The 15,895-nt window shown below is 31.1% G+C and overlaps 1 protein-coding gene across 1 annotated transcript in view; it reads left to right on the forward strand.

Annotated features, from left to right (window-relative positions):
* LOC110653432 (uncharacterized) overlaps window positions 1-6,837 on the forward strand; it is a 60,191-nt gene extending 53,354 nt beyond the window's left edge. Inside the window, exons 3-7 of the mRNA XM_058152288.1 lie at window positions 1-522; window positions 5,369-5,554; window positions 6,173-6,291; window positions 6,395-6,679; window positions 6,733-6,837. Coding sequence (XP_058008271.1) covers window positions 1-522; window positions 5,369-5,554; window positions 6,173-6,291; window positions 6,395-6,679; window positions 6,733-6,837 — 1,217 coding nt within the window. The remainder of the gene's footprint in view (window positions 523-5,368; window positions 5,555-6,172; window positions 6,292-6,394; window positions 6,680-6,732) is intronic.
* The last annotated feature ends 9,058 nt before the right edge of the window (window positions 6,838-15,895 follow it).

Below are 15,895 nucleotides of genomic sequence, written 5' to 3' on the forward strand. Positions count from 1 at the left end.
GAAGAATATTGGAAGCAAATTTTCCTCATCTATATTGGACTCCATGTGCAGCCCATTGTATAGAATTGATGTTGGAAGATATTTTTAAGATAAAGGTTTTCAAAGAAACATTCCGCAAAGCTGTTGAGCTTATTGGTTTCATATACGGCTCTTTGGTAGTTTTGAATACGTTGCGGAGTTTTACTAAAGGAGTAGAATTGCTAAGGCCAGGGCAAACTAGATTTGCTACTGCTTTCATTACATTGAGAAGCATTCATCTGCAAAAGGCTAACATTAGAAAAATGTTTACTTCAGAGAACTGGACAACTAGTAAATGGGCTAAAGAGTTGAAAGGCAAAAAGTATGAAAGAACTGTTTTGAGTCCTGCCTTCTGGAATCATGTTGTATACGCTCTTAAGGTTTCTGGTCCTCTTATTCGTGTGCTTCGATTGGTTGATAATGAAAAAAAAAAAAAAACAGCCATGGGATATATTTATGAAGCTATGGATAGAGCTAAAGAAACTATTGCCAACTCATTCAATGGTAATGAAGAGAAATACAAGAATATTTTTTAGATTATTGATGCAAGATGGTCAGCTCAATTGCATCGTCCTTGTTTGCTGGTTTTTCAACCACTGCAAGTGCACGGATCACTAACAAGTAATAAAGTGATGAGTGAAGTATCGTTCCCACGAGGAATTTAATTAGCAATTACCAGGCTACACTGCAATTTTAACTGTTTAAGCTACCGAATATGGATGAGAATGAGTTAAACCTATTTAAGATGCTGAAAGTAACTTTTCTATTTATAAAAGCAATTCCAGAATTAAGATTTCACACTATAACTTTACTATGGATTTTAATCTTGTCTATTCATCGAATTGAGAATAATTGCTTTAATGGAAATTAATCCTAGGATATCCTAAATCCTCTCTCAAGGCACTTAAGGTGTATTTTAATTAACCTAAACCCTACTTTCATTGTGATTAAATTAATTAAAACCCTTTAAGATCTGTGATTAATTTTGGAATTCCACAAACGTATCAGCCTATCTCTAGGTCAGATTTCCTAGGTTCAATATCTCGATTTTCTAATATTAATCTTTACTTTTCAGTCCTTCAATTAATATCTGTAATCAATACTAAGTGGGTATTGACACATAGTATGCATTAAGATCACAAGAAGTCGAATCAAAGAACTAAACTCAAATCCAATAAATAAAACTTAATATTAATCCATAATAACAATTGCAAATGTTACTCTCCTAATTCCAGAATAAAGGAATTACTCATCATGGTAGGTTGAACAAATATGAAGGAAATAAAATAAAAGAACCGTAACACCCCTCACCCGACTATAGTGTAGCCGAGCAAAGTGTGTCACACTCGGTGCCGGAGTACCCTATCTTGTCTTACTTTATTCCTTTAATCATTTTCAAGTTATTATATTTTAATATCAATTATTTTTCGATGGAGAAACTAACGGAGTTTCCCTTATTTTATTAACGTTTGGCGTATTTCAATATTCATCTGTTTGAAAATTTCAATAATATTTTAAAATAAAAATCTCATCATTTCATGCATCATCTATATATTTCAATTCTGTATTCAAATCTATACAATTTCATTCATATCCATTTCCATACATTCCCATTCATGCTCAACTCATATATGAAAATTTTCAATCTTCATTAATTTACTTGATATACAATTTAATCATATATGAATTAACCGATTTATTAATTTACATCACATGCCTATTAATTATATTTTCATAATTTATATTACAATACTATAACTAAGCATTTTATACAACATATAAATTATGACCTATATGGGCCCTATCTACATACATTGCTGAGGAGGTGACAACCTTGAATACTTCAGATACTTCTGCAAATCAGAACTCCAAAATCTCTATTTAATATTCGCTAAGCTTTACCTTCAGTGCCTGCACGAGGAAACAAATCCATCGCGCTAAGCATTTCTGCTTAGTGGTGCAATAATATAATAAGAAAATAATATATACAAAATATAGATAGAAATAAAACCTAATTTGCGTAATCAAGAATTATTTTCATTTCATATGGAATTCCTAATATTAATTATCTTTTGTCATATTATATTGTTCTTTGGAATCGCTTGTTTCCTAAATTTACTGTAGTCATATACAAAATACGAAATATATTAGTATATTACATTTCTATTCATGTTATTTCAGAAGATACTGTTGTAATTATTTATTTAAATGATATCTATTTTGCTAATCTTTTTATCCTTTCACTCAACATTTCCTAGGTGTTTGGATCATTTCATAGTAAATAAAATTTTAAAACTAATTCTAGTTTCTTTTTTATTCATTCATTTAATTCACATTATTCTTAACAAATTTCACTACCCAAGTAACCTGTGACAGGCTAACTAAACTAGATAACAGGTCATTGGCACTGGACACCACGGTGCCTCAGGCTGTCATACCATGGGACGCAGAACGTCAACTACGTATGCAATCAGAATGGCTAAAAAGCCATGATAACACATAATCGGGCATAAAAGCCAAGAGTGTGGGCATAAAGCCATGAATACGGGCATAAAGCCATGAACACAGGCATAAAGCCTTTCGTAGTACTGCTAAAATAATACCTTATTGGCATCCCAATCTATCCAATCTGACACACGTGTCTAGGCAATACATGGGCACATAGTACCATTAAATGTTAATATATTATGTTTTATGACTTCATTATTTTATGAAAAATTCCAATTATACTTTATACATTCATTTGATCGCAATTCACATCAATTATCCTTCTATACCATTGTACTCAAAGTACTTTTTCTTTCTACAATAATGAGAACTAATGTCTCATTCATACATTAACATGATCCATTTATTTATTACACTATTTATATAACTTATCATTTGCAATTTAAGTTTTGGTCCCTTGCATTAATATTATTGAGGTTACTATTCACTTGATCATTTCCCTTCAAAGGTTGATTTTTTAATTCATAATAGATTTGTTAAGCCTAAGTTCACCAAGATACCATATTTTGCATTTTATTTTTATTGGCATTGATTGCCAATACCATTTCAAAGCTTAGTGTTGATTATTTAAAATTTTCAGATTTCAAGCACTAAGGTTACTATTTCATTGGTCATTTATACAGTAAGAATTTGATAAAAGTCTCTTCATGAAAGTTGTTCCTTTATGTGTCATATTTAATTCCTTTTTGAATCACTCCATTTGGAGTTTTGTAGCTCAAGTTATGGCCTGAATACCATAACTGGCTAGATAGGGCAGTACCCAAAATTTCTGGGCAGAATCCATTCTGGCAGTTTTGGTGTCCTGAGTTTGGTGGGCAATTTCAGTACCAATTTGAAGTTGTGTCCTTCATGAAAGTTTTCCTCAATTGTCTAAGCTTTCTATTGATATAAATTTCAGGTTAATTGGACATTTCTACAGTGAGTTATGACCAAATGAATGAACATTGTTCATTTGGTCATTTTGCACAGACAGAATTGGTGCTACCCAGATTTGGTCAATTTTTAGGGCATCCTAAGTATATTTTCTGGACAGGTTTCCTTCATCTAAGTTGTGCCATTATGTGTCTAATTTTATGTCCAATTAGCCTTGCACCAATTGAACCAACACAACTCAATTTATAGCTGCCCAAACATACTAGACTCATATCCAGACTTGCAAGGCACTCAAGGCAGCACACCCAACCTCACATCCAAAGCTACAATTCACTTCAACTCCTCATTATACTCAGGCAAATGGTCACTAATTGACCATTAGAACTTCCATTCACCAACAATATGGCCAAACCCTAATATAGCTCAAAACCCTAATTTCTAATACCTCAATTCATGCATAAGACCTTATAATTCAACTTTTACCCTATACAACTCATCAAGAACATTAGTAATCAAATTTAATTCCATCAAAATCATAATTTCCTCAAGGTTCCTCATGGCTGCAGAAATTTATGGCTTTCAATTCCTCAACATATTCTTTCAATTCTTTAAATTTCTAACTCATTTCATACTCCTAACATCAATTTTAAAGAGAAAAGAAAGAGATATGGCACTAACCTTGTGAGCAGAATTTTTTCTTAACTAACTTCAATTTTTCCTTCAATTTCTTGGCAACCAATCACCTTAGCAAGACTCTAGGACAATTTTTAGTGTTGGAACTTAGGGTTTTTATGATGAAAACCTAAGGGAAATTGAGCTAAAGAAAAGCAAAATGGTGGATGGGAGAAAGGGAGTCTAGATAAGAAGAAGAAAGAAAGAAGAATCTGTTTTTTTTTTTTCTTTAATTTCTGCCCATTTACTCCTTTTAAGTGGTTTATGGACATGTGTCACAATTTGATTAGGTGGGAGTGCTTTAGTGACACAAGCATGAGGTCAAATTTGCAATTTTAATTCATTTTCTTTTCTTTTCTTTTCTATTCAATTTCAATTTAATTTGTAGCAATATTTATTCATATTTTATGTCATAATAATTATTTATTTAACTAGACAAGTTGGCCAAAAATCATCTCTGAAGACGAAATGATCAAAATACCCTATGTTTGGCTTATTGAGCTAAAATCATTTGTACCGACCTAAAAATTTTTCTAAGCATTTTCTTGGCATTCTAATGTCCTTGAAACCTCAATGGCTCTTCTTTGGAATCCCAAAAATTATTTCATGAATTTTCTCCTGGGTTTAGGGCTCCTAGCTGCGAGGATCGCAACTTCTCACTGGGTTACCCATCGCTAGGGCACCTACTCATTTAACTTGATTGTATTTTATTTTTAAAATTTTTTCTAAATTTTTCTTATTATTATTTGAGTTATTTATGACTCCTCACTCTAGTCTAAATATTTTTCCAAATGTTCTAGCTGTCCGGACTGACACCGGTCACTGGAACAGTAGAATGTACGGAATTGCTACAGTGAGGGTATTACAAAAATATAAAGAGTCCGTTTAGAGAAATAGAACAAAATAACCAAAGAGGAATGACTGCAGTCTCGATCCTTATGGGACTTCGGCTAAGAGTTTCCCTTCTGTGCTAGTTTTCTACTCTTCAAGACGGCTGCGGAGAATATAAGTATGAAAAATGAAAACCCTTCTGAAAACTCCGAAAAGCTCTACAAAAAAGGTTGAAGTGAAAGGAAGCGCCTTCTATTGTCATTTTCTGCTTCTATTTATAATAACTGGTCTAAGGTTAGGTCTTTAGAATTCCAAAAGCATTAGGAGTCTATTTGGAGTGTGTAAATAAGAGTTGGAATTCAGATTAGGAAACTAGTTGTGGCATAGTACATAGCCGTGTGTCACTACACGGCCCAGACCCATGTAACTTACTGGAGTTGAACGGTTGCATATTGCTTTGGCACAGGAATTTACATAGGTCCACGCTGGGTATACAGGTCTGGTTACACAACCCTTGTACTTCTGTTTTTGGAGAATTCTTCAACCTTGTACCTGGCAGAGACTTACACGGGTCTCCATAGCTTACACGGGTCTGATTACATGACTTGTGTACTTTTGCTTCTTCTTTGGCTCTTCTGGCTTTCTTCTAGCAGTAGGTTACACGGGTTTACACGGGTCTGTGGCTTTGCGTACACAACCCGTGTACTTTATATTAGTAACTTTTCTCAATCCTTTGACCTTTCCAAGTTTCCTTTCACACTCCTATGCTCTTGAACTTCACCCAAATACCTGAAATGATGCAGAAAACATGGAATTTAGAGCTTGGCAATGAAATTTATAGAAGTTAATGAAATTAATGGTTATGCATAAGATTACTATTCTAAATGCTGTGAAATATTATACAAATGTACTTAAAAATATCTATATAATACAAGTGTATCAATCCTCTGCATACTGCCAGATATTTCTTGAATCCTGAATTTTTTTATCCAAACAAGATGAGAATTGAGTGCGATGAAGAAGTGAATTCAGGCTTGCTTTCGTGCATTCATAAAATGGAACTAGATTCAGCAAAAGTTGACATGATTATTGATGAAATTGAGAAGTATAAGGCAGCTATAGGGACGTTTAGTTATCCTTCTGCTATTAGAGGAAGAACAACAAAATCTCTAGCTTATTAATTTATATTTTTATTAATTTTTCATCTAACTCATTTATTAAATTATATTATGAATTTGAGTTGACAATCATTGATTCTATATTTTAATAGCTAATCAGTGGAAAACATATGGTTCATCAACTCTAAACCTACAAAACTTTGCTACAAAGGTTCTGAGTCTCACATGTAGTGCAAGTGGTTGTGAGAGAAATTGGAGTGTATTTGAGCAGGTAAGTAAAAAAATAATTATTATATTTAATATTCTTTGTTATTTTATTTTGAATCTTTTCAATTTTAAGTTTAACTTATTTGTTATTATAAAATTAATGGCAGCTTCATATTAAGAAAAGAAATCGGCTATTTCAAGAACGCTTGGACAAATTGGTTTATGTAAAGTACAATAGAGAGTTACTACGCCGATACACCTTTGGGGATATCACCATGCCAATTGATTTGGCAAATATTGATAAAAGTAATGAGTGGTTGCTTCGTGAATTAGAAAAGGGAGATGGGGATGATGATGATGATGATACCCTTGTTTTCATGAATGATGTGTTGACCTGGGGTGTTGGTAGAGCAGTTAGAGTTTCTAAATCTCGTTATGGATCGAGATCAGTTGTAAGATCAACACCAGTTGAAACTCCATCATTTCTAGGGTTTTGTTCAATGAGGGTGCATCCTCTTCACAAGTTATTGATGATGATGAAGAGGAGGAAGAATTTGTGATGGAAGCTATTGAAAATGAAGATTATTTTGGAAATCTTGATGATGAGTAGTTTTAGTTACAAGTTCTTTTTTCTTATGTACTTGTTGTATTTGGATTGTTATAACTTATGATTTATTTCTATTTATTAAAGTTTGAACTTCTAGAATTTGCATGTTCTATTTAATGATTTAACAACTTTTATTATTATTATTATTAGTATTGTTACTTAGGCTATGAATTTCAATTTTATAACCTCAACTTTTATTTTGTACTTAAGTTGTAAATGCAGGTATGCACAATTTCTTTTCCTTTTATATTAACATCTCTTATTATTATTTATGTTATTACTTATGCTATAAGTTTTAATTTTGCAGTCTCTCTTTTATCTTTTACTTAAGCTGGAAATACAGATATGCATAATTTTCAATTTCTTTTATTTTACATATAAATATAATGCAAATAATATTTGTTTTTTTTCCTTTTCAATATGCATTTTTTTTACATATCAAACTAGTTAAAAGTATGAATTTTTATATTACAAGTACACATTTTTACTATAATTTAGATAATTTAGACTATGGCGCCTTGCTTTGAAAAGGCTCGCCTCTCGCCTCTCGACTAAGTCCGTAAGGTTCCTTGTTGCCTTAGTGTCGCCTTTCGACTTGATAACACTGATCCAAACACACACACACATACACACACAGAGAGAGAGAGAGAGAGATAGAGAGAGAGAGAGAGAGACGTTTCAATAAATTTTCCCCTTTGCAAACGCAATTGCCCAATTAAAGTCAAGTATTTTGGATGGGTACACTCCTCATCTAAACTTGTATCTACCAAAACCTTTTCCCTTGTCTTTTGCTTCGCTCCTTCACGCCTTTCCATTTTTCAAATTTCATTTGCTTATCATGCTTGCCTTTCAAACCAAATGCATTAATTTTTTTATCTTTTAAAAAAAATAATAATAAATTAAGAATGACATTTTAAATTTGTCTCCTTTATTCAATTCAATAAAGATCATTAATGTCTAATTACACCAACTTAATTATTTTAATTTAATTTCATTATTCTCTTCATACCTATTTAAAGAGGCCTAATAGTAATTTTAATCCAAATTTTTTCGTTTATTTTCTTTTTAATCAATAGTTTAAACCTTTTTACAAGGGAGAGAGGGATGAATGTGAAATAGAGAGACAAAGACAGTGAGAATAGACAGAATGGATAAATAAGTGACTATAAGTGAGAGAGAGAATATGAATGGGGACATCACTATTTTAATTTGATGACCTTTAGTAGCAGGTCATATTCATTTTATTATTGATTAAATTAAAATTAAAAATTTTTAAAATATAAATTAAAATTAAAAATTTTTAAAATATAAATTAAAATTCAAGAATAACAATGTTGAATAACAGTTAATAAAATAAACCCTTAATTAAATAATAGCAATATGATACCATCCACACCATCAAAAACTCAAACTCTAACGGATTAAATAGGGGCGGATTCAGAAATAAACAGAGAGAGAAAAAAATTAAAATTAGTTATATAATTATTATAATTAATAAAATTTATAATTATACTTTTATTAAATAATAATTAATATTTATTATTTTTTAATATATAACATAAAAAATTTAATTAAAAAAATATTCATACTACATTTAAGTTCAAAAAACTAATTTAAAAAAAAATAAACAATATAAATTTAATAATATTCATATAAATAGACTGCCAAAACTTTTGAGAGCCATCACTAATGTAACATACATTAATGTAACACAACTCAATTCCACACATCATTTTTAACTGAGAAAAATACATATATATAGTCAATAAAATACAAAAATCAAAAAAGTCAAGAAAATAGAATATGACACGAATGGACTGCAACCGCTCGTGCGCCAGAAAGATGTTGGGACCCACTAAAGCCAACTGAAACCAAGTCTTCTTTCTCTCTCTAACGTTAAATCCTTGGCTTTAGTAAGGAGGGTGGGCCAGGGCGTATACATTATATTACAAATAAAATATTTAATAACAATAATAAAATAAAGGGCCGGTCCAAAAATTAGCCTGATTTCTCTGCCATTATTCCGGTGTTTGCTGCTTATGACACGTTATTTTATTTTCTTTTTAATCTTTGTTTTTTTAAATAATTTAATTGTGTAATGAAATTATAATTAATTATAATTAATACCTCTTTTTTAATAAAATTAGTTATTTCATCTTTTATTTTAAAAAATATATTAATTAATTTATATATTTTTATTCTATTTATTCTTTAATCTCTATTCAATTTAAATTCTATTAGCCAATATATTCAAAAGAGAGAAATTAAAAACTAAATAGTTCAAACCTTGAAAATATATGAATTATATAGTTATGTTTTTTAAAGTATAATACCTAAAATAACCAAATAGACTATAAAATAAACAGAATAAAAGGAATTAACTAATGTATTTTTTAAAAAAAGATATTAAATAGTTAATTTCATTGTAATAAATAAATTAAATAGTAATTTTTCTTAAATTAAAGCTCAATATATAATAAATTATAATTTGCTAAAAAAATAGTTCAGAGTAGCTCTTCCAATCCAGAATCAGGATATACCACCAATTTTATCAAGAAATTAACTTGCATTATGTAATAGTTTATTTTCACTTGAATTTCAAGGGAGCTCTTTTCTTTGGTTTTACTTTTTCCCTGTGCTTTGAGCCTTTTTTCCTACCAATCTTGCAGCTTCCCCTACCTTTACTGGGTAAGGGGAGCTCCTCTCCTTAGCTGATAACGGGTTGACTCTCTCCCAACTAGGTGGGTGTATATTGTATTTTGTTTTGAGTTGTTGGCACGAGATCGAGGTTACCATAAGAGTCTTCTTGTGGAACTACGCATCTTTGTTTTTGGTATTTTGTTTGTATTTTTTGTGCATGCAACGTATGAACTTGGGTTTGAGGCTAAAGCAATCTTTGTAGATTTTGAAGAAAAATGCCTCTTAAAACCGATGGGTGAAGGCTTTTGGGGACGTATATCTCATGGGGATATTACTGATATTGTTCCTCCACATCCAGTCCCTCAACGATAATAGAAAGAGCTCTGCCTACCGCTTGTTGGCCTTGAATTCTTTTTTTTTTTTTTTTGGTTCATCACTATGGCTAAGATCCTGCTTCTTAAGCCTTATTTGATTTGCTCATCAGTTGAATAATACTGTTTGGTGAGGAATCTCTTCTAAGTAGGCTTTGGCCATGTGGATTCCTTTATGGTTGCTCTGTTGTTCTTCATCTTCTCCGGTTGGTTGTGATGGGTTTATGGTCATGGAAGACGGTGTTCTGTAGTGGATGGAGGCTGTCACGACCCAACCTATGGGCCAGATCGGCACTAGGAACTAGGCCAGCCTAAAGCCTCTGAGGCCCGTAGTAAGCCTAATTATTCCTTAACCCAACTCTAAGGCCCATTTGGGCCCAATTTCAAGAATTCAACCGGACAGAGTCCGGCCATAAAATGGACCTTTCAACGGGGAGTTTTTGACTCACTCAACCTGTAAACACATTATATAATCAATTGGGGAGCTCAGCTCACCCTCCACATACTCATACAACATAAAAATAAATAGGAGCTCAGCTCCCTCATCCAATCCATCAACATGCATAAAATAATAAGTTTATAGGTCTAAAATAATAATATATATTACAGACCCAATTCAAATAAATATTTCTAACACATGCGGAAATTCTAAGAGTTAACAGGTTTATACAAAAATAAATAAACGACCTACGAGGGAGAAAAGCAGGTTAACCTCAAAAATATCCTCCTGTGGCCTGAAAAAATATTGAACAGGAGTGAGCATTCGACTAAAAGAGTAAAATATCAATTTTAACCATAATCTCTATAACTATCTAAAGCTAATGCACCCTGTAGAGTGAAATGCAACATCAGCAATAATTTCACATCATAACAGCAAAAAGGTAATTTAGAGCACTCACACATCCGATAATGTCAAACAATACATATATAGGAGCTGATCCCCTATACAGCTCTCTTAATCCAACCTGTGCCAGAGAAGAACTCAGCTCGGACTTCCACTTAATAACCAAATTGGGGTCCCAGCGAAGAACTCAAGCAGTGTCTACCCCAAAGGACCGGGTCCCAGCATAGATCTCAAGCCGTGTCTACCCATCCTATCCATAGTCAACACCACATCACACGCACACCAACGCACGCACATTGCTCCAAATTACCACAACAACATCCATGGCACTTTAACAGTTATGAATGCAACATAAAACATGCCTAGAGTTTAACTATATTGATATATACATATAAGTGATGCATGGGCATGCTTAAACATATAATAATATCGAAATTACAATTAAAATTAATATTTTACTCACAGACTTGACAACAATCACTGTGGTGGCTAGGCGGAGGAAGAAGGCTGTCCCGGCTCACCTGACAATTTTATTACAATCATTTAATAAATTTGACTCAATACAAACTAAGAAAAGACCAAATACGTCCTAAGTCGTGCCGAAAATCCGGCAGAGTCTCCCCTATACTTAGGACCTACCCAACTAGCAAAAGGGTTCAAAACACACTTCTATATTCACCAACTATACACCTACAACTCAATCATATCACATAGCCCCTCCTGGGCCCATCCAAATAGTCATCAATCACAATATGTAAATTTACAGTTTAGTCCTTATAATTGATCATTTTTGCAAAAACTGCCCAAATAAGCTCTAAAAATTCTAAAACTTTGCCTTGCAGTCCTTAGCAATATTATTAGGCTATGGCAAAAAGAATCATAATTTTCTGAGCTACCACAAATATTTTATGGATTTTTAATCCCATTTAAGTACTAGAAAATTACGAAAAAGTATGGTTCGGGTTTACCTATGCCAATTCCGACTCTGGAGATGCGCTCAGGACGTCTGACAATAGTGGGGTAGCCAAAACCTCGATCCAATTCAGAGACTTTTTCGGTAGCTGGTTTGTTTGGCCGGAAATTCACAAACCCGGACAACTGTCGAATTTCCGCGAATTGAAGATACATACACGAAGCCCACAACACGGGGGTTAGTACATAAATTTTACGGAATTTTCTAAGCTCATTTAATGCTCGAAAAAACACTACGAAGTTCCGTGGGACCCACCGAAAAACGGTGTCGAAAAATTTTGAAATTTATATCACCGCGAAACTCTCGACGAGTGGAGCGCTCTGGTACTCTCGGTTTTCTCGTGGGGTTCACGGTTTGCGAGAAATCTAGCCCAAAAGTCAAAATGGGCTAAAACTTCCCAAGCAAAAAATTGGACAAACCGCTCTCAATGAATTTCGGTGTTCTTGGTGTCTATGGAAAGCTCTCGACTAGTAGATGGGTTTAGACACAAGACCCGGCCCAATCAGTGACCGGATCGGCCGGATTTCGGCCAGGAAGATGAAGCGTCGCGCGCTGCGCGTAGCGTCGCTTCATGCGACGTTTGCCGCGTTCGAGCGGTGGCGGTGGTGGGAGTGGTGGGAGGCGCCGTCGGGGTGGTGGGGAGGCGGTTGGCTGCGAGAGAGTAGGAGGAGGAGAGAGAGAGAGAGAGAGAGAGAGAGAGAGAGAGAGAGAGAGAGAGAGAGAGAGAGGGGGGGGGAAGGAGAATGCGCGCGGGAAGAGGAGAAGAAGAAGAAAAGGGGCCGGTCCGATTCGGCCAGTCCGGTTCATTCAATCGGTTCGATTTAGGATACAAAATTTTAAATTTTTTACTTTGCCTTGGGACCGAAAACGATGTCCAAAAATTTCGAAAAAATTCTAGAAAACTCAGAAAAATTCGTAGACTCTAAATATATTTTTAGTTTTGCCACGTGGTCTTTAAATTAAATTTTAAAAATCATCAAAGTTTTTATTTTCGGAAAATCGAACCCGATTTCTAAAATCCAAAAAAATTTCAAATAAGTTCCTAAAATTCAAATAAAATAAAATATCAATATTTACCCAAAAATAATAAATTTAAAAATTAGGGGTGTTACAGAGGTGTTCTGTCCTCTACCCTCTTCTCCAATTTGTCGAAACTGCCCCAAAGTCTAGGGTTCTTGGTTTTAAGGTCCTAGTCTTATTCTTACATTAGCTTTGGGATGGCCAATAGGCCCTTTATTAAGATTTTGGTTTTTAGTTGGTGTTGTTTTGCCGACCTTTTAAGCTATACTTTTAGCCTATGTGTACTTATGGGTCTGAGTTTCATGCTATATTTCGAGATCTTTTGAGATCTCTTTATTTGTTGAGAGTTAAGCCTTTTTTTCCTGCAATGAAATTCTATATATTAATTTTAAAAAAAAAAACTTGCATTTCTTTTTGTCAATGCATTGATTACTATTTTTATTTTTAATTATAATTAAGGTATATATAAAATCAATTGGTTTTATAATCACAAATTAAAAATAACTTGCTTACTTTTATAAAGTTATTAGAGTTATGTCATAATCATTTTTATTGAGGTGATTTGGAAATGATCTACCTTAGAATTTAACCATGCTTGAAGTTCAAATTAAAAAAAAAAGGCTTTTGTTAGTTGAATTGAGTCTAATTGATGAAATAAAAAGTGATTAATAAATTGAAATTAACTAAATTTACGTAAAAGAGTTGGATACTCAAATCACGTTTTTATTATGAATTATATTTTTGTTACATAGAAATATAGTTGTATTTCTAATATCTAATAAATGGATATGGAACTCTTTATAACTTATATGCTCAATAACTTGACCAAAATTATATAATCCAATTTCCGACAAAACAAAAACTTTATCAAATAAAATCATTTAATAATCAGATAATAATATAATATAACTAATATAAGCCCATTCTCATATAAAAATAATTTCAATAATATTAAGTCAAATATATATTACAAACAGAGTTGTCCGTGATGGTCTTTCTTTTTTTTTTTTTCCACTTTTAGAGTTCCCTTCCCTTAAATAAAAAAAAATACCTATTATAAAATTTATATAAAATCAACTAAATTATATATATAATCAAAATAATAAATACATTAATTTTAAATAAATTTTATAATAATTAATTAATTTAAAATTATTAATTTTATTTTATATAAAACAAATTTATAATAATTACATAAAAATATTTATTTTTCAATAATTTATAATATTAATAGTTTTATTGTTAATGGAGGCACCATAATTTTAAACTTAGTTTAGTTTGGGAATCAACGAAAATAAAAGACTAAGAGTTAAAGGTTTAGTTGAGGACTATTCATCTTGAATAGTATTCAAATATTAAATTTATATTATATAACTAATATTTTTTTTATACATTAATATAGTAGCATATTGATTTTTAATACTAATAAGAATTTAAAATTTTCAAGTACTGGAGATGAGCTACAATATATTATTTTAATATTTAATCAACTTGTCTGATTTATGTTTAAATTTTAATTAATATTAGTTAATTTTGAGTTTTATAATTAACAATCCAAAGACACCGTTAATTAATTTTTATTATCTATAACATCAATTTAAAATTAATTTTTAAACAAACGAATATTATTATTACGTTTAACATGTTAAAAAAAATATTATTACATGTCACCAAACAATGATAAATAATGTCATTTTTCTAAAAAAAATTAAAAGAAAATTAATTTGTGTGACCTTGATTGAATCGATCTAATTTTACGAGCTTTAACTAAATTTTGTCATTTTCAATTTTTAGAAATAACTTAAACCGATGATAGGTTCGATTTTCGAGTTTTTTGATTGAGCTAGTCGGGTTGATTCGGGTTTCAAAACTATGGTAAGCACTTGGAATGCGTCAATTGACGAAAGGTTTAATAATTATTATTTTTATAATTTTTTGTTTTCCCCAAAGAAGAGAACAAGATGGGAATCTAGAGAAGGATTGGGTGATAGAGAATAGGATGCGCTCGTGTGGAGTGGAAAATGACAAAAACCAAGCCCCACTCACTCAACCACCCATTTATTTATTTACAGTGGAGCCAAAACCATACATTAGATCCACACTGCCCCACGTCCCGCGCCCCGTGCCCTTCTCCCTTCTTTCAAATTTTGTCTATCTTTGTTATTATTATCGTTATTAATTCCTCCAGAACAATATATATATATATATATATATATAGAAAACGATAAATTGAAGAGCAACCCTAATTTCAGTTTGAATCAATGTTATAATTGGGATAATTTTTGTTTGGTTGATTAATCTATTTTGTTAGACAAGTTTAATGTAGAAATTAGATTTTACATACCGATTATGAAAATTACAAAATAAAATCAACTGCTTTTCAAAGTAATTCTTATTAGAATAATTTTTAATTATACTAATTTTATTTCTTTAATTTAATTAAATATTAATTATTTAATCATTAGAATATAAAAGTAAGATTATCAAGAAATCCGTTTGCTTAATTTAAATTTTATATAGTTAAACATCCTCTATATATAAACATTAAAAAAATATTCTTAAATACTTTTATATATATATATATATATATATTTTGATGTTGTTACAATGAGATTTGATTTTTTTTTATTGAATTAAGTTAATTGATTTAGTTTAATGGATGGCGTGATAGATTGAGAGGGTGATTGTCTTAGTAAATTAGCTTATAAACTTTAAAAAAAGATTGATCTATCTATTTATAATAATTTTTAGACTTATAAGTTGAGGTTATAAGTTAAAAATAATAATAATAAGTTGGGAGTTAACTTTTTATTTTAGTACTTATAAGTCATGTGCTTATAATTAATTTAATAAAATATTTAACTATATTATCATCATTTAATTTTTAAATTTTTATTATAAATTTTATTTAATATCCTTTTTAGTCATTTTAATAATAAATGTGTTTATAAGCTATTTTTTTCAAAACATATTTATATTTTTCAGTCACTTATAAATATTTTAATAAAATACATAACTATTCAAATTTTAAATGCTTATAAACTCAAATTAATTTATAAGGAAGAGGTACATAAAAGTTAATTTTCATAAGTTAAACTAAACACCCTCTAAATTTACATAAAAATCTCTCATATTTTATATAGATATAGCTATTATTTTTTTATAAGAAAAGAAAATTCTACTTCTAAGAGCTTTTGTTTTATATATATATAG

Source organism: Hevea brasiliensis, chromosome 9, assembly GCF_030052815.1.
Source record: "Hevea brasiliensis isolate MT/VB/25A 57/8 chromosome 9, ASM3005281v1, whole genome shotgun sequence".
NCBI classification, from domain to species: Eukaryota; Viridiplantae; Streptophyta; class Magnoliopsida; order Malpighiales; family Euphorbiaceae; genus Hevea; species Hevea brasiliensis.